At 47.2% G+C, this 17,987-nt stretch overlaps 1 protein-coding gene and 1 long non-coding RNA gene across 6 annotated transcripts; one reads left to right on the top strand and one right to left on the bottom strand.

Annotated features, from left to right (window-relative positions):
* The first annotated feature begins 613 nt into the window (after nt 1–613).
* Nucleotides 614–15,123, top strand: LOC107319486 (cytochrome b5 type B). 5 transcript variants are annotated; one of them, XR_004308695.1, is made up of 6 exons: nt 614–1,096; nt 6,761–6,889; nt 7,436–7,462; nt 8,517–8,555; nt 9,892–9,923; nt 10,882–10,965. XR_004308695.1 is itself a non-coding variant. In XM_032447139.1 (6 exons), exons 1-5 carry the CDS (start codon nt 626–628, stop codon nt 10,970–10,972), a joined length of 750 nt encoding a protein of 249 aa, XP_032303030.1. In that variant the 5' UTR covers nt 614–625; the 3' UTR covers nt 10,973–11,014; nt 14,147–15,123. The 5 variants fall into 5 exon arrangements, 4 of the variants coding, with proteins under 4 accessions (XP_032303030.1, XP_032303032.1, XP_015729820.2 ...); XM_032447139.1 differs by lacking the exon at nt 8,517–8,555 and adding an exon at nt 14,147–15,123 and having other exon boundaries at nt 10,882–11,014; XM_032447141.1 differs by lacking the exons at nt 8,517–8,555; nt 9,892–9,923 and adding an exon at nt 14,147–15,123 and having other exon boundaries at nt 10,882–11,014.
* LOC116653976 lies at nt 11,350–17,945 on the bottom strand. Its single transcript, XR_004308697.1, has 2 exons — nt 17,154–17,945; nt 11,350–12,069 (listed from the first exon to the last, which is right to left on the bottom strand). It is a non-coding gene; the product is annotated as an uncharacterized LOC116653976 (long non-coding RNA).
* Nucleotides 17,946–17,987: the final 42 nt, after the last annotated feature.

Here is a 17,987-nt window from a genome sequence, read left to right on the forward strand (position 1 = left end):
TTGCATTGCTAACGTGCCTTGAAAGCCTTGTCCAGGGCCAGGATCCCACTGTACTGCATGGAAATGCAGGAGATACCACGGCATGTATTGGAAAATAGTGGATAGCTACAGGAAAAAAGGTAACAAAGCTGCTGTCAGAGTAGAAAAAGGGAATGGAACAGGACTGTCATGAGATGGAGAAACCCTGCAAGCAGACGGGCTGCAGGGATGGAAGGACAGAGGCACTGATTGGAAAATGTATTGCACCTTGTAGAAAATGATGCTGTGAACCAACTAGAGACAAAGGCAAACGCTTCCTAATGGAATAAAGACCATAAAGCCAGCAACGCGCTGAACACACCTGGGGAAAGGGACACTGTGATGCAGCCCATGTGTAGGGAAATGTCCTGGTCTGAAACAGTGACTGAGAACCAGGTTGGCAGGTGGAGCCGGCCCAGGGAGCTCAGGTACCGACAGTGACATCCAGCAGGTAAATGCAAAGATACCTGGACAAAGCAGGGGCAGAACGCCATTTACAGCGTGAAACGGGGCAGGATTGTGCTCGCCAAGGCCGGGCAGGGGGATGTAATGGCAATGGGGATGTAGGGTGATGAAATCCTAAACTAAGTTAATAGGACAAAACCTGATGATGGGCGGGGAGCGCTTCCCCCTTAGAGATGCTCCTGATAACGAAACCCTCCGTCCCGTTATTGCCCCCGTGCCACACACGGTGCCGGGCTCACACGCACAGTCAGCTCTACATCCCTACGCACTCAACAGAGCTGCGGAGCGCGGCGCTTCCTATTGGCTGCGATCGCTGCCAGGACCCGCCCCCCCGCCGGGCCCGCTCGCTCCTCATTGGCCGGCGCGCTCGGCCCAGCGGGCGGCTCCTCCCCACATCGCTACGGCGGCTGCGGCGGGTCAAACCGCGCCTTCCGCGAAGTCGGCGGCGGCCAGCATGGAGGGAGGGAAGCGGACGGAGGCCGGGGGCTGCGCGGAGGAGGAGCGGGCCGGGCCCGTGTTCACGTTGGAGGAGGTTGGGAAGCGGAACTCCAACCGCGAGGCCTGGCTGGTCATCCACGGGCGCGTCTACGATGTCACCCGCTTCCTGGAGGAGGTGAGGCCGAGCGGGGCGGGGTCCGGCGGGGAGCGCGGGGGAAGGGCCGGGCCGGGGGGTCGGGAGAGGCCGGAGCTGGGGGGAGGGTCGGAGCCGGGCAGTGCTGCGGGCCATGGGCACCGATGTGTCCTGACACTGACAAGGAGAAGGAGGAAGGAGAGGAGGCCCCGTCACAGCACAGCGGGTGCGGCTCCGACCCGGACACGCCGCCCCGTAGAGCCGTGCGAAGGAGGCCTGGAAGGGCCGCAGCTTCGTTCGGTGTGACATCCCCAGCTCCCTCGGCTGCAGGGACAAACACTGTGTTAGGACTCGGTGCCTTCCAGCTGTGTCCGTGCTGTATGGAGCTAAAAACAGCGCGATGACATGCGAGAACGTTTCTAAAGGGCTTCAGTGTCAGCTTACAGCAGTGCCGAGCTCTGTAGGATCCATAGGGTGGGAGCTGGTTCGAGCCGGCTGTAGGAGAGCGCTTCATTACAAAGCTTCAAGTTGCTGCTTGCTGGTTTTGCTCGTGTGAATTAAACTCGTGTTTTCCCCCAGGCACATGTGATTAAAGCATGTCTGCTATGTGCTCATCACAGCACGGGCAATGACGAGCTCCTTTGATAAGGTGTAAGAGACTTTCCAGATAGGAGGAGGCTGATAACGTGGCAGCTCTGTTACAGCGGCCTGGCAGCTGGAAGTAGTGGCTTTCTGTGTAGCTTTCCAGTGTTCATAAACAATATGAAGTTGTGTAAGATGTATTTTGTTCCAGTATCATAATGCTTCATTCTGAATCTGGTTTGTGCTTTGAGTCTTCCTCCCAACGCTTAGTCTAAGAGAAGCCTCTAGGTTACCCCAGTGTACAAGTGAGGAATTTCAGTGTCTCTTACTATGGTGGCTTGAGATGGCCTTTGCCATAGTTAAATTTTTACTGCTGACAGCTCTTAAACCAACGATCACTGCTTTTCCTTTGAGGACTCCAAATGAGTCCTGGCTTATAGCTCCTTTGCTCAGCTCTGCCTGCTTTTAGTACTCTCACAGTGTTTTTCAGGTGCAGGACCTGAAAAGCAGCCTGCTGAGCAGCTGATGTTCTTGGGCATCTGATATCATAGAATCACAAGGTTGGAAAGGACCTGTAGGATCATCTAGTCCAACCATCCCAGTGTGTGGGGGCTCCAGGCACCCAGTCCATAGGAAGGCTGGAAGGAAAGATGGCTGGAGCCTGTCTCAAAACAAGCAATGTTTCTTCACACAACAGGGAACAGACCTTTCTTGGCAAAGAACATTATGGATGTAAGAAGTTTAGGCAGATTCAGGGGAAGATGGGACAGAAATGTGGAAGAGCAGTTCACTATTTGTTTCTAAACAACAAAGTACCTGGGGCATAAAAAATTACTTTGCTTAGGGAAAGGAAGAAGAGTAAGGCTACTCTTGTCAGTGTAGTAGTGTGGTTAACAAAGTCTCTGCTATCTAAAGCCTGTAAACATAAATCACAGCCTAATTTATTGGCAAAAATATACTTTGTATCTGTTATCCCGCTGTAATCAGTCCAGTGACAGGAGAACAATGTGGAGCTGATAGGAACCAGGAATGTTTGTCTTGTTTAAAGGTTACAGTTGTCTGATAAACAGTTCTGCTTTCAAGCTCCAAGTTGTTGTAACTGCAGCTATCAGAGTTTCAGAGGGTAATATTTTCCCTTGATCTCGTGTAGTTACTGAAGCAGCGTGTAATTGTTGCCTTTTCTGGCCTTTGGCCATAGATTATTTGCACAAGATTGCTGGATTCTGCTGGAGCGTTGCCTCGGAGCAATTGTGTTATCGCTCAGAAGCCTCCTTGCTAGAAGGTTGTGGAATATTGCTTCATGGTTTCTGCAGCCGTAGGTGCAGCAGGTCAGCCAGCACACAGCTCAACATCTGTGTGCCAGTAGTAAGAGAACAATATTGAATGTCTTTGTGTTCCAGCACAAAAGTCCTACATACTCAGGTGTGTCTGAAACCAAAACTGTGCGAGGGACAAGAAGGAATGTCAGGGATCTGTTTTTCCTTATGCTGACTTGTTCCAGCGCTACGCAGATGGTCTTAGGGAAACCTGGTTCATGTCTTACAACAAGTCGTGAAGGACGTGTGGCTGATGAACACCATTTGTGTAGGTGTTTTTCTGGCTTGCATGGTATTGACACGTTGCTATGTCACGGACGTACTCTTTCCTTTCATGGCATATTTCTTCAATAACAGTGGCTGGAAATCAAAGCTTTTGCATCTCTCCTCAGTGTGATGATTTTGTACTATCTGATCCAGCAACCTAATGAACCAGAGCTTAGTGTTGCTTGTGAACTCACTTGTAGTTTGCCACAGGTCTGTAAGGGTGGCTGCCACACACGTGGACAGGCACTTGGCATTTGTGGAGAGACAGCTCCAGGTTCTCGCCTCCTGCATCAAGTTTCTGCGTTGCATTCCCTGAAGCCTTTGCCAGGTACTGTCAGCAGTGCAGTTAGTTCTGACTGCTGCTCCTACATGTCCCTTCTAAAGGCTTTGCAGAGAGAGCATCTCCTTGGCTTTCACTAATAAAAACCTTGCTGGCTGAACACAGAACATGAGAAATATATGAGCTGCTCCTAAATACTAATTAGAGGGAGAGTCATCAAGGATCATCAGAGCATCAGTGCATATTTAAAGTAAGTTTGGAGTGCATATGGGGTTACTCAACGTTTTGCTGCTATTCTCTGCCTTGTGGGAACTAGTCTTGGATTCAGAGAACTGGATTCAAAGATCACATGGAAATGAATCATTTGAGATCATCTGCTCTAGCTCCAAGTATTCTGCATACTCTGCAAATCCTGGGTTTTATTCCCGCGTAACCTCCTGTCTGTGACAAGGGCAGCCACCTATCCCTGTGCTGTGGGGCTATGGAGCGCCTTGTGCTTGTGGTGGCTGCTGCTTTCCCTCCCAGACAGCGGGGTTCCCTCTGTAACGCTGCTTTCACTGCTCAGTGGCACTGGGTATATCCTTCCAGAGCCAGTGCCTCAAGTCTATTACTGCTGCTGTCATCAGGTACTTAATGCATTATGTATGTGAGAGACTCCAGAGACGGGGAGGTCCTGATTACGTTACTGTTGCTAAGGGAGAATTTGGAGGGCTGGCACTTGAGCCCATCTCTTATTCTTGCTGGCTTTTTTGTCTGTTCGTTTTCAGAAGGAGCTTTATTTTGGTCATTATTTTTTCTGGAAGTACATTTTATTTTCAGAGTTTGCCACGCTTCTCACAGTTTCTGTTTCCCTGCAGGAGCTGCAGCTTTGGGCAGTTTTGTGGCAGAGTAGATGGCTTGTACAAATAGTCTGGTTTGACATGTGCTCGGGTATGACGAGGTACGAGCTGTCTGGCTGCAGCTGTGGGTGTCTAGACTAGAGAGTTCTGTCAGAAATAAGATATGCCAAAGATCCTTGTATTTTTTCCTTTGGCTTGGTGATAATGATGGACAGATGTGCATGAGTAAATAATTACTGGAGATTTAACAAGTGCATGTAAAGAGGAGTAACCTTTGCTTTCTTCTCTTTTCCACTTTTATTTGTCCCTCGAACATGCAGTAACTGGTTCCCACCAAAAGCAGATGGCCGCTCCATGTTCTGTCTCACTGAAGGGTTTTGTCTGTTCCTCTAGGATGGTTAATTAGGAAAGCAGGGTAATCTTTAAACAAGTCTCAGCTCTGGAATGAGATTTCTATTGGGATATCCCAAAAGGGTTCTTGTAGAAACCTTAAAGGAAATGGTTGGCCCTTCATCCCCTCATTTCTTTGCAAGTGGGTCTTTACAAGTGTGTTCTGTAAACTGGACAACTGTACTTATTGTGCAGAACAAGATGCAGCATTCACCACTACAATCAGGTCTGAGAGTGTGAGCTAAAGAGTGCTGTGGTGACCTAAATCGGTCCTGCTGCAACTTCTGCTCCTGTTGACTCTCATGCACACAGGTCTGTAGAGAGTTAATTCACAGTGACCAGCAGATAGTCATCTCCTTTCCTTTCTTTTGATGGGCTGATTTTCTGCTATGGCAGCCCCTGACCTGGCTGCCTTTGAGATCAGATGAGCCTTGGTGCAGGAGCAGTGGCAGTGGGACACGTGGCTGGGCTCAAAGGGGAGCAGCAGAGCGGAGCCTGGCTTGGTTTTACAGATGAGGAGAGCTAATACCTGACTGCTGCCCAGCTGCCTCCCAGGCCTGCAGACTTTGCCCTTCATGGCTGCTGAGAGAGCTCTGTGTTGATTATGTTACATACCTGGCCAATAAAGGGATTTATTCAGAATAAAGAGCTCTGATATGGGGATTGGAGAGTTGGCTGCAGCAACTCTCTGGAGTAAACAACGGAGCTGTTTTTGTGTCCACATGCAGTATGTTTGGTATGAGGTGGCACAGCCAAGTGAGAATATTTAGACTTTTGGGAGAAAAACCAAACAAGCTGAAGAAAGAGAGGCAATAACAACTGTTCTGTGTCTGCGGTAAGGAAAAGTGTATTACAGAGAAAAATAAGACTTTTAGTCCCTTGATGTGAAATTTACTCTAACTTTTCCGGTTCCAGGCTTCTTGTTGTTAGGGGAATTTTAGGCAGCACTGAGCAAGTCTCATCTTTTCAGGCAGCACATCTAGTGCCTGTTGCCTGGTGCTCTGCAGAACTGGGTTAGTCCTTGTGTGTGGACTCAGCAGCCTGATCACTTTATTGGTTTAACTGGATTAGCTGGTAGTTTAAACAGAAGTATTTCTTCCCATACACACACTGTAAATAGACTGTACTTTGCTGGCCTTGTAGTTACTGCTTTCTATTGCCAATCTGTCCCTGGAATTCTGGTACTGACAGTGCAGAGCCCAACCCATCAAGGAAGACAGCCCTGCACCAGGGATTTTTCAGTCCAAGCTGCCTGGCTTTGTGACCGTCTGCCACCACCAGCTTCTGCTGTTGCAGCTCCTGAGTTTCTGAAATCAGTATGTGATGTCAAATGGTAGACTTTGAAAGTATTTTTTTCTTTCTCCACCGGGCACTGAGTAGCTTTATGCTGGGTCAAGTTTGGTACTGGTGCAGCCATGCTAGAGCTGTAGCTTCTCATGCCACTGTAGTGTCCTTTTGTTCTTCTCTACTCCTCATTGTACAGCTACACGCAAAGAAGCTGCTGTTTATTTGTCAGATCTGAAGAAGCAGAAGATCATTTCCTCCACTGATGCCTGTGGATGCAGCACTGTCTTGTGCTTCACTAAGAGCTGAGATGTCTCTGGGAAGTTCTTAATGAAAAAATAGTGCAGCAGAGGCTCCTCTGCAAGAGAGTGTGGTTTGTGCAGTGAGGCCTATGGAAAGGTACATGAGGATATGCTTTCTTCTGTATTATTTTCTTGCCTATATCAGCTGCAGAATTGCAGAAGAGTTACTTTGCTGTAGGGTGGGGCTAAGCTGTGCTTCTCTGTAAGTTGGAGATTTGCCTCTTTGGAAAGATTTTTACTTTATGCAAGGTATTTCCCAGGCTGTGCAGCATGCATTGTGCTTTGAGACTTCCTGAAGGAGAGGCTGGATGACTGAATCTTTGGTAGTTACTGCTGATAGTGGTTTGAGGCATTCCTTATGAGTGAAAAGGGACCAAAGGGCTGCTGAGATTCTGGGTACTTCATTTGCACCCAGCCTTTTGCTCACCTTAAATCTTCTCTTCCAGCATCCAGGCGGAGAAGAGGTTTTGCTTGAACAAGCTGGAAGAGATGCGACGGAGAGCTTTGAAGATGTTGGTCATTCCACAGATGCCAGGGAGATGCTCAAGCAGTACTACGTAGGGGAGATCCATCCGGTAAGGACCAGCCCACTTTCAAACACAGGGCAGGATGCAGTAGAAGTGTGCCTTTCCTATACGTAACCCAGAAAATGTACACCAAGATGAGTCTTGCACAGTAAGTAGTTAGGCTTTTTATACAGTGTCACCCAGGATTTCTACTGAGGAAAGAGGATCACTGGTGAGAATAAAACCAGATTAGTTTTCTTTTCCCACTGTTCAGAACAGGTTTCTCCCTTCAATTAAATTGGTGGCACCTAAGGGAGCTAACCATGTCAATTACTCCTTAGCTGATAGTACCATAACTTCCTCGTGCTCAGTTTAGAATTCAGGAGGGTGAGAGGTGACGGGAATGACACAAACACCAGCTTGCTGCCTACTACAGTCAGTGCCTTTGGGTGCTGTAGGTATGTCTGCTTTGAAAGCTGGAGTGCAGGCAGTTGCTGGTATGCTGCGGACTGTGTACAGAGCAATTCCCTCATAATGGCCGTAATGACTGCAGGTTTCTCTTGAAGTCGCTGCTTATCACTTTTTTCCTTCTTTTTTTTTTTCTGCACGTGACAGGATGACCGTAAAAAGGGAGGTTCCAAGGTAAGCTATTGGTGTTTTACTGTTCCATTTTATTTAATGCTGAGGAAACTATATTATGCTTACAAAATGAACGAAGAAGTCACCACACACCTTTTATTTTGCTCGCTCTTTTTTTTTCCTCCCTCTGTGGAGTTTGTGGCTTTATGCTTACCAGCTATAGAAACGAATAAATCTTCTAAGCAAATGATTCCTTTTGGTTTGTTCAGAAGCTCAGCAGGCACCTCAGTGTGAAAATGGGACTTTTTTTTTGTGCCTTCTCTGACATCAGCAATGCTATTTCTACCCCTTGAGCCACAGACTATATTTTCGCAGTACTTGCTCTGTCCTGATGACTGAACTGTTAGTGTTGTTACATTCAAGTCAGGAGACGGGTACAACCACCATGGGATTGGCTGTAAAACAAGAATTCTGTTAACTGCCCTAGAAATCATAGGTGTTGGTTAAAACTTAGGTACTCCTGGATTAGAATGGGACATAGTCTTGCAAAAATGCCTTCAAAATGGATAGGAAGAGGGAAATGGTAATAAATAGAATCCCATCTGAGAGGTAAACATGCGCCTTGCAGCTGGCTTCTCTTCTTACTTGGCTTGGACCAGGCACAGCTCTGTCTTCAACAACGCTTTCATTAGATGTTGTTTGAAGCAGGGCCGCTTGCAGAGTACCGGGAATCAATATGGAAACTGCCAACAGAGAGCAGCAACTGGAGCCCTTGGGAGAACTCGCTTATTACAGTCAGCCATAAAAAGAATAAGTCAGGCTAGGTAAATCTTGTTCTTAGTTACAAAGCTGGACTGTGTGATTATGCATTCACCTTAACATTACATTGTTTGGTCCGACTCTGTTTCATTAACAGAGTGATGTGCTTAAAATGTGCATAGAAATTAATCTGAGCAATGCTGCTGGATATAAGTTAAATATTTTTGCAGATATTTTTCTGTTCTAAACAAAGTCCAGTGGGTTTTCTCTAGTGTGCAACATCTATTTTAAAAGTGGTCCCAAGTATAATTTAAACAGATGGAAGTAATGTGGATCCCACCTATTTATTTTTTACCAGGAAAAAAAGAAGTAGTGACCGCATACTCCTATGACTCAGGTCAGAGGTAACTCCCCACAGTTAAATGTTAACGTTTAGCATCCACTGATGGGGTGTTGTGGCAGGAAAGAAAGCACTGTCATTCTTCCACTCAAGAAGTGGAAGCAGCACTGTTTAGAATAGACAAGTGAGGTGATTTTTGGCTGGCACATACTGGAGAACAGCAACAGCCATGGAGAAAGAGGTTGTAGAATTGATAAAGTGATTTTCAACTGACTGGAAACTTATTTTCAGATTTTTTTTTTCTCAGATTTCTTTTGAAAATAGTATGAAAGTTTGGAGACAGGTTGTATGTGAAGGAAGATTTGAAGAGAACTTTGCAGTTTTGTCAGTGGCCATGCAGTAAGATAGCAACTAGGGATGCAGACAGAGGATTGGAAAAGGTGAAATGATTCTCTGGATCAACATGAGCTGGCAATGTGCACTTGCAGCCCAGAAGGCCAACCATATCCTGGGCTGCATCAAGTTAAGTGTGACCAACAGTTTGAAGAAGGTGATTCTGCCCCTCTACTCAGCTCTCATGAGACCCCACCTGGATTACTGTGTACAGTTCTGGAGCACCCAGCACAAGAAGAACATAGAGCTGTTGAAGCAGGTCCAGAGGAGGGCCACAAAGATGATCAGAGCGCTGGAGCACCTCCCCAATGAGGACAGGTTTAGACAGCTGGGGCTCTTCAGCCAGGAGAATAAAAGGCTCTGAGGGAACCTTATATTGGCTTTCCAGTACTTGAAGGGGAAAGCTGGGGAGGAACTTTTATCAGGGCAGGTGGTGACAGGATGAGGGGAAATAGTTTTAAACTGGAAGAAGGAAGATTTAGACTACATATTGGGAAGGACTGCTTGACTGTGAGGGTGGTGAGATACAGGAGCAGGTTGGAACAGGTTGTCTAGTGAGGCTGTGGATGCCCCCTCACTGGAAGCACTCAAGGCCAGGCTGGATGGGGCTGTGACCATCCTGGTCTGCAGATAGTGAGGGGGGGAGAGGGGCTGGAACTAGGTGATCTGAAAGATCTCTACCAACCCAAACCATTCTATGTACCATGTATGATCATCAGTTACCCTCTGAACACATAAAACAAATAGTGTGGTTTCAAGGCCATTTTTTTGAGAGAGTTGAGAGTTCCAGTATAAAACTGAGAACTAGGTGGGAAGGTTTAGACTAATAGAAAGAATGTGAAGGTGGGGAGGAGGGCAGACATCCCCAGAAGCATCCATGCTTCTGAGAGAGGATGTTTAGAAAAGGAGAAGGGTTATTTTTCCTCTGCATTTGCAGTTGCCTGTCCAGTCTTGCAGTCTTATTAGCATGACTTATTTTTTTCCCACTTCCTTCTTTCAGGATCAAAATAGGACATCCCCAGGACAAGCAAGGTATAGTATCTTCTTAAAATAAGAGAAAGAAATTGAGAGAATGGGACTCTCCATTTGTAGGACTGCAGGTTAGCTCCATCAGGCAGGGAAGAACTCAATGGGATGTTACTGTACTGTCCTTCCAAAAGCAGGTACTGCAATATAAGCTGCCAAACTGCATCACACTGTGCATCTCTCTTGTTGGAGATGGAGGTGCAGCCAGTGGTGAGGAGTCCCCTGCTCACACTGAGCAGAGCAGGCGCCTGGGGATTTTTGAGCTTGAATTGTCTGTGTGTTCATGTTGCACAAATGTGGCTGCACTCCCTTTGTGCTACAGTGGATACTCGCAGCAGTGTGCATTTGTTGAAGGATCTTTATGGTGACCAGTGCGATTTAGTTGTGAATTCAGGGATGCCTGCAGCCGGGACACAAACCCAGTATTTCCTATCAGGATTTTATTTTTTTTAAGGAGGCTGCTAAAGGTGAGCCTGTGCCTGTGGTCTCAGGTTTATGAGTAAGGATGATTTATTGTGGGGTAGCTGTAGTAATTTCCATCCTTGAGTCAACTCAGCTGTTTGTATAGCACAAATTGACAGTCTGGCTTATATAAGAAAATAAAACAACAAAAAACTCAGATTGGTTTCTGTATGTGCCAGGCTGGAAAGTTCAGCAACCCAGCTGCTCTTTTATAAGCAACCAGGCTGTCCTTGCAGTCACAGGGGCCTCTCACAGGGGTAGGGGAGCTCTGAGCATGGGACAGCTAGAGCTGTTCTGTCCTCTGTGGTTGGTCTGTGAGCTGGTGGGAGCTGGGTGAAAACAGACATGTAGCAAGTATTGAATGTATTGAATGTTGAATATTGAATGTGTTATTAACTTAATGCTTTCTTCTTTTTTGTGTGTGCGTTTGGTTTTTTTTTTTGTTTTGTTTTTGTTTGTTTGTTTGTATTTGTTTTTTGTTGTTGTTTCTTCCTCCCCATAGCTTCTGGTCAACATGGCTAATCCCCATCTTTGGAGCACTGGTCATAGGTTTAATGTATCGCTATTACATATTGGATGGGAGATCATCTTGAACTGGCGGCATTGACAGGACCTCAGAAAGCCTGAAGAAGCAGGTGTGAGAGAGAGTGCATGCACACAACACATGGAATTCCAGGTCCCTTCACCTTTCATGCCTTGCTTTTAACTTGTCGAATGATGTTCAAATCCATGGGACCAAGGTCATACCAAATTGTCTTAACTCTGCCACCCAGGGATCTGTCATTCTTCAGTTTTGCTGTGGCAGAGCAAGTGAAGCATCCTGTTAGTGTTACATCTGTGTGTGGTCTCCCTGGTGTGTGCGTGCTTGTGCTCTCTCTTGCTCTCTGAAGTAAAATACAGATAACCTTTTCCTTTCAATGCCTTTTTGTTAAGCCAGACAACATGAAACAGCTGCTGGTGAGCCTGTTGATTCGCCTCTACGTCAAATAGCGTTATCAGAAATAAACTGCAAATCGTCTACAATCCTGTCCAGAGAAGATTTCAAGATTCAATTCCACAGTAACTTTCTCAGTGCATGCAGGCAACACTAATTAGAGCAGCAGGAAGTTGTTAGCTTTGCTACCTCTTTCCGTGTCTGTTTTTAACGGTTCAACAAATACAAATATTTTAAAAGTGATTCTGTTGATTTTTGTAATATTTCTACTTGTCCTTTTAACATGTAAATTCTGTGAAACAATGTATGCCTTGGATCCTTCTTTGTTTGGGTGTTTTTGTGCTGTGTCTGGTGATGCCAGGAATGGGAACTGACGTGTGGCTTCTTGAGATGGAGTTTTTTCTTCCTGGGATTTCGAACCAACACATGTATTGGAAACAAAACTCATTCTTACTGCCTGTGAATCTGTACCAGATGGGGGGGAACCCACAAATAATCCTGCCTTCTTCCTAAATAAAAAGGAAAAGAAATCCATCTGGGATTTGTGCATAATGCTGTTTTTATCTTGGAATAAATACAGGAGGATACTTTGCCTTGTAGCCAGCCTCCAGCAGCACACAGGCGGGTGTTGCCTCCTGCAACACGAGGCGTGAAGCTTTCCAGCTCTTCCAGCTGGAGAGGTGGTGTCAGGATCCGTTATCAGAAAGGAATTTGTGTTCCAGGGTCTTACGTCCTTTAGCGGTCTCAAACTTGTTCCTAATCCAAAGCAAAACAGTTCACCTTTCTGAGTGGCAGCAAAAAAGAGAAGCAATATGTCCTGTTTGTGAAAACCTCCCATAGGTTGTGTCATTTTTTTCCTTTTCTATGAAATCACTGTGCTCTTCAGAAGTTTGTTTAGCGGTCTCTTGCACTTAGAATTGCAGTCTACCCCTTTAACGATGAAGGCCAAGGAACTGCACAGCTATTAGCAGTGGAGCATGCTGCTGGGGCTCCCTGTGCTCCTTGTGGGCTTCATTTGGTTGCTCCCAGCAGCAGCAGCTCATGTTTTTCAAATGCAGTTTTAGCAGAGCTGCAGCAGGAGCCCCCCAGGAGTTGTTTCACCCCCCCTGCAGGATGTTATTCCATTGATTGCTGTGTCTTATACAGTGAATTATTTGGCCTACATTGCGTGCAGCACAGGGAAACCTAAAGCTCACTGTTGCCTAAGTGGCTCTTGAATGCCCTATGGTTGTCCCTCATTCTGTTCTAGCTGGTTTGGTTGTCTGGTTTCTGTTTATTCATTTTAACAAGAGTAGAGCAAAAAGATAAAACTGTGCGAAGGAATATCTAGTAGGAAATATCTGGGTAGTTCTGTTTAGGTGTATTGATAAAGGTAACAGGCTATATAGTCTTAACAGGTCTTGAGGCGTGCAATGGGTCAATCTAAATTTATGGGAAACAGATCTATCAGTCTAACTTGATATTTTTGTATTTGAGATTAGTTGAGCTGCTTAGGTTTCTGGTTGAATTGATAGCACAAGGTGTAAGGCATGGTTTAATGAAATCAATACAAAAACCACAAGGAAAAAGGGAAGGATTTGATTTAACAGCAAAAGGGCAGAGCTGCTCAGTAAGTGTGTTCCAGATTTACCTCAAAGAGCAACTTGTGCTGTTTGAAACACTGACCTGGAAGGAGACAGATGCTCCCCAGGAAAAGCAGAGGGCTGGCTGCTGGCTGAGGTGAGCTGCTGGCACCGAACCACCAGCGTTACTGGTAACTTAATGCCGGGCTGTGTGTTGGGATGCCAGCCTACATCCTGAGAAGTGTGCAGTGCAGCATCACACCAAGGAGGTGGCAGAGCATGACACCAGGGTAAAGGTTGAGTGCGTTCCTCTCCTGCGGTAGTGGGAGCTCTTGCCCACATTTGGCACTCCTGCTGCAGGGAATGAATGCTACGGCTGTGCCTCTGACTTTTAAAATCCAGATTAAAAAACACATAAATGATTAAAAGCATGAGAAACATTATTTATGGTAAGACAGTTGAGCTCAGTGTAGCTTATCGAAGAAAAAGGTTACAAAAATTGCAGCACGGAAGTGCTTGCATGTGGAATAGAAACTTCATCAAAGGGCTTTTTGATCTGGAGGATGAAGCTGAAGTTGAACAAGGTCCACTCGTTAAAGCAAGAGCAGTTCAAACTGGAAACAGATATTTTTGCACATTTATCATTAGGTCATTAACTTTGGAAACAGCTTAGCCAGGTTTATAATGGATTCTCTATGAAGCTGAAGATGTAAAGCTGGAAGGCATGTTTTTCAAACATCTTATTCAGATGAGAATTAGCTCAGGAGAGTCCTGAGCCCTCCGCAGCAGTCAGAGGGATTGGTTTTAGGAACCCGAGGAAAGGAGCTGGCTGGTGTGATGGGAACAGATTTGTCTCCTCTGCAGGCATCATTTTTCTTACGTTTTGATTAGTTTCTTTAAAATATAGTCTTCCTGATGCTCTTTGCATTCAGCTGCATTTTGGCTGCTCTACATAAACTCTGCCCTTACCACATCTTGTCCTGCTGCTACTTATGCTGAGAAAATGACTTGTTTATTCCAGTTTGCCACGTTGCCTTTTTTCTGTTGTTGCTTCCTTTCAACCCATTAACTACCCGTGAAAGACCTCCAGGCCTGTTATGTGGAATCTTTGTGGTTTTAAGTGCCTTTCTGAATGTCTTATGGAAATACAAGCAGCCTCTGCCAAGCAGCTGCCCCTTTTCTGCATGCAGGCTGACCTGTCAGAGAGCTCAAGATGTCTGAGCTTCAGTTGAAGGAACTACATCAAAGACTTCTCCACTTTTACCTTCTAGGAGCAGCACCCCTCAGTGTTCCTCTGAAGGGCACTGGCTCTGTCGACCCCAGATGCTGGATGCTGCCTGCTGGGCACAGCCCCCATCTCCTGTCTCCTCCCGTGAATCACCAAGTGATGGGGCCAGCAGCCTGGAAGTGCTTAGCACATGAAGGAGGCATTAACAAAGTTGTTTACCCATTTTATATGAGGATTAAAAAAGGAGGATCCCAAGTCTTTGTACTGGTGCTTAACTCCTGTGCTGCTGGGACTGGCTTTGGTGCAGCCACAGCATGCAGGTGCTACCTCAGCTCTTGTCCTGCCAGAAAACTCTCTGAAATGGGAGGGCACATGCTGAAGGCTTCCTGCAGGTGAAGAGGCTGTGAGGTGAAGAACTGCAAACAGGTACAGAAGCAGCATGTGCAGTCAGCATCACAGTGCTGGAGCTGCCTTGGGAGCACTTCAGAGCTGCATGCTGGCAGCTGCTGGCTCTGTGAGCCCCAGTTCCCTAATAGCACAGAACACTGCTATACACAGGCTTGAGGCATATGGAGGAAGGGAGGGTTGGGAACTCCAAACGCGTTTCCAGCTTTGTTGCAATTACCTGAGAAATGGAACAGTTTGGAGAGGAGGCGCAGAGCTTCCCATGGCGTTGCAGGTACCAGTCACTGGGAAGGATGTATGGTGCCAGCTCTGCATGGTGAGCTGGGCTGTGCCTCTTTAAATGTGTGCAGCGTGGTTTGAGCGGGGAAAATTTGGCCATGCCAGTTGTTTTGCTTAAAACTAATCATGAATTAAAGCTGAGAAAATGTTGAGCTTTCGCAGATGTAGGATTTGTCTTCCTGTCAGGAAAGATCCTTCAGATGGCATCGGTTAAAAGTGAGCCTCTGCCAAAGATCTTGTTCAGAGCACTGTAACCAAGCAGCACCATTTGCTCTTGCACTGCGCCAGGAAACCAACAATTTCTGGACAAATAAAGTGCGAGCAATGCTGACCAGATTTGGTGGTGGGGGCAGCGAATGGGTTTTTTGCAGCATTCATTCCATGGTGGTCTAAACACAGGCAATTTTCAACCTTGCAGTTAATAAACATTGTGCAATCACCCTCCTTCTGTTCTAAACTTATAAATAAGGCAGATCTCCATGACCAGCCGGTGTATTCACATGGCTGAGTATTGTCTTGTCTTTCCAGTTTCACAAATGCCTGCTCTCTGGTCAGTAGATGCTGATTCTGCACGGTATTTAATACTATAATAATAGCAATTTGACTTTTTATAATCACAGAAGAAGAGGTGTAGTGAAAGGAGCTGATAAATTCCAGTCACCTGCTCAGGAAGCAGTGAAGAAGTTATGAAGTAAAGTAGGGAGGAAGGTGAAATGGACACGAAACCCCGTGTTGGCCCAATAGTCGGGAAATCAGAGCATTGCATGCGCTGCTCGAGTGCCCGGCCAATGCAGCCATCAGAGCGATAGGGAAACTCCTGATGGTTGCTCATGACAGCACTAACGATCTCCTGGTAAACAGCAGCCGGCCCATTGGCCTCCAGCAGCCCCGTGCCTCCATCACGAGGCTGAAGTGGCCGCCGGTGTCACACACAAGGCTGCCCCGTCTCCAGGGACGCTGCTGGCAGAAATTACTATAGAACAAGTTTCCTGCCAACCTCAGCGGCTCTAATGAGTCAGGAAGCAGTAATCTGGGAGTAGGGCAGCTGTTGAAAGAGCCTAATTATTTTCTGACAGCCCTGTAACGCAGATAAAAAATACAACACCTACACAGGGTTAGACACTGCAAGCAGGGCTGGTGAGTCTACGCGTGCACCTGCCAATGTACTCACAGAAGCCTGGTGCACACTGCTTCCTACTCACACCTGCTGCTATCCACTGCTTACACGGGGAGAAGAGCTTAATCATAAAACAAGGAAATACCTTAATTACAAGGAATTCATACATTTGGACAAAGTCTCGTGTTTCGGTGCCTGGCAGTGAACTGGCTGAGATTTTGTTTGTGTTTCAGCTGTGTCACTCCATATAGAATCACTAAGATTGGAAAAGAACTATAAGTTCAAGGCCAACCATGAGGGCTTGTGAATGGGAGTGGGAAAGGACGGAGCCAAGCACCTCCACACGCCACAGGCAGCATCCCTGACCAGAACCCACCATTCTGTACATCTCTGCTGTGACGACTGGGGAAAAAACACATCAGTGTGTTCACTCAGCTGCGGGCCCTTTTGCTCCAAACAGGTTGCAGGTTTCCTTTCCCTTGTAATTGAAACTTCCCTTGTTTATGCAGTTTGCACAGCGATGACAGCACTCCCTGTTTCCACTACAGCCCCCACGTGCAGTTCCCCCTCCTGGGACACTAAATATCTTCCCCATCAGCCAAAGTGACATTTGAGAAGGACCTTCAAAGCACCAAGAGCTCACAGCAAATCTGCTTGGAGCTGCAAGGCCAGGCTCTGAAGCTGGATGTGCATCCAAAGCTAAGCACACAAAATGATCAAAAATCAAAAAAGTACAGGAAAATGCATAAGATCAATACTTGTTAATCTACAACATCCTTTGGCACTCCAGCCTTTCCCACATCTGGATTTGTCACCGTGAGTGCCCAGTACTGCATGGGCCATGACAGGCCACACAGGATCAGAAAATCTCTGTTCCAGATTTCAGTGACACAGATGGGGCAACACTTCCATCAACCTGCACATCAGTGTGTGCTCATTCTGTTGTGCATGTACTTGTGTCATCAGGCAACCTCCAAATCATGCCAGTCTTGGAAAGCCAGGCACATCTGGGGTTGTGGTGCCAAACCCGCTGGGCTGTACCAGCCAGTGGGGCCCTCCAGCCCCCAGCAGGAACTGCTCTGAATTCCTCCTATGCTGCCCCAGTTGCTTCAGCAAGGAACACAAAATGGGTTTCAGTTGCTGGTCACACAGCCCAACACTACAGACAGAGGGGAGCCTGTAGCAGGTGGGAACATGCAGAGACAGATGTGACTAAACCTGGTAGCTGCCCTCACAGCTTAAAGCTCACCTGGGTCTGGGGTGAAGCTGGAAGCTGAGGTCTTGCAGGATTCTGACTCTTTCTCCACTTTTAGCCTCGTTCTGTGCTGTCATCTCCTATCTTGATGTGCTTTACGTCTTATTGATCCATACCTCAATGCTTTCAGGAGTAAGATCTGCCTTCCTTCTCTGCTGCAGCCCATCTGCTGGACAGCACAGCAGATACGCTGGCTTCCAGGCAGTTTGTTAATGTCAGAATGAAGGAGCTGCAGCGCCCAGGGATCCCAGAGCCTCAGCCGGGATTGGTACAGTGTGGTCACAGCTTTGTCCTGCTCTGCTCCTCACACAATGGCTGAGATTTGAAGAGGCCTCTCAGTGCTCTGCTCTGGGACACGGTGCTGGTACCCAGCTCCACGTGTGGCTGGCTTTGGAGATCTCCATGCTGAAGCCCACACAGCCTATGGCCTCACTGTCCATCACAGTGTAACACAGCAGTGCTGCTCATGGCCAAGGGAACCTCAGGTGTTCATTGACACGAGCTGCCTCCAGCCGTGGCTCTGTGCAGCGCAGCCAGCAGCGCGGCTCTACGTTCCCTCATCTCCTTTCAAGCCCTTCTACACAGTGACGAACCCCTCGGGCTCCTTCAGGCCGCGCTCCCTCAGCCCCTCTCACAGGAGGGTGTCCCCAGTCCCTTCATTAGTTCGGAGGCCCCGCGTTGGCTTCTCCAGGGTATGTCCGTATCTCAGCGGTTCTGTGAGCCCAGACCCTGACACAGATCTCCAACTCCCCCGTCGTTCCTCCCGCTCTCATCTCCTCACACCGATCCCGTTCAGCCCCGCCCCCCCCACATCGTTCTGGACGTTTC

This window comes from Coturnix japonica, chromosome 11 (genome assembly GCF_001577835.2).
Source record: "Coturnix japonica isolate 7356 chromosome 11, Coturnix japonica 2.1, whole genome shotgun sequence".
NCBI lineage: Eukaryota > Metazoa > Chordata > Aves > Galliformes > Phasianidae > Coturnix > Coturnix japonica.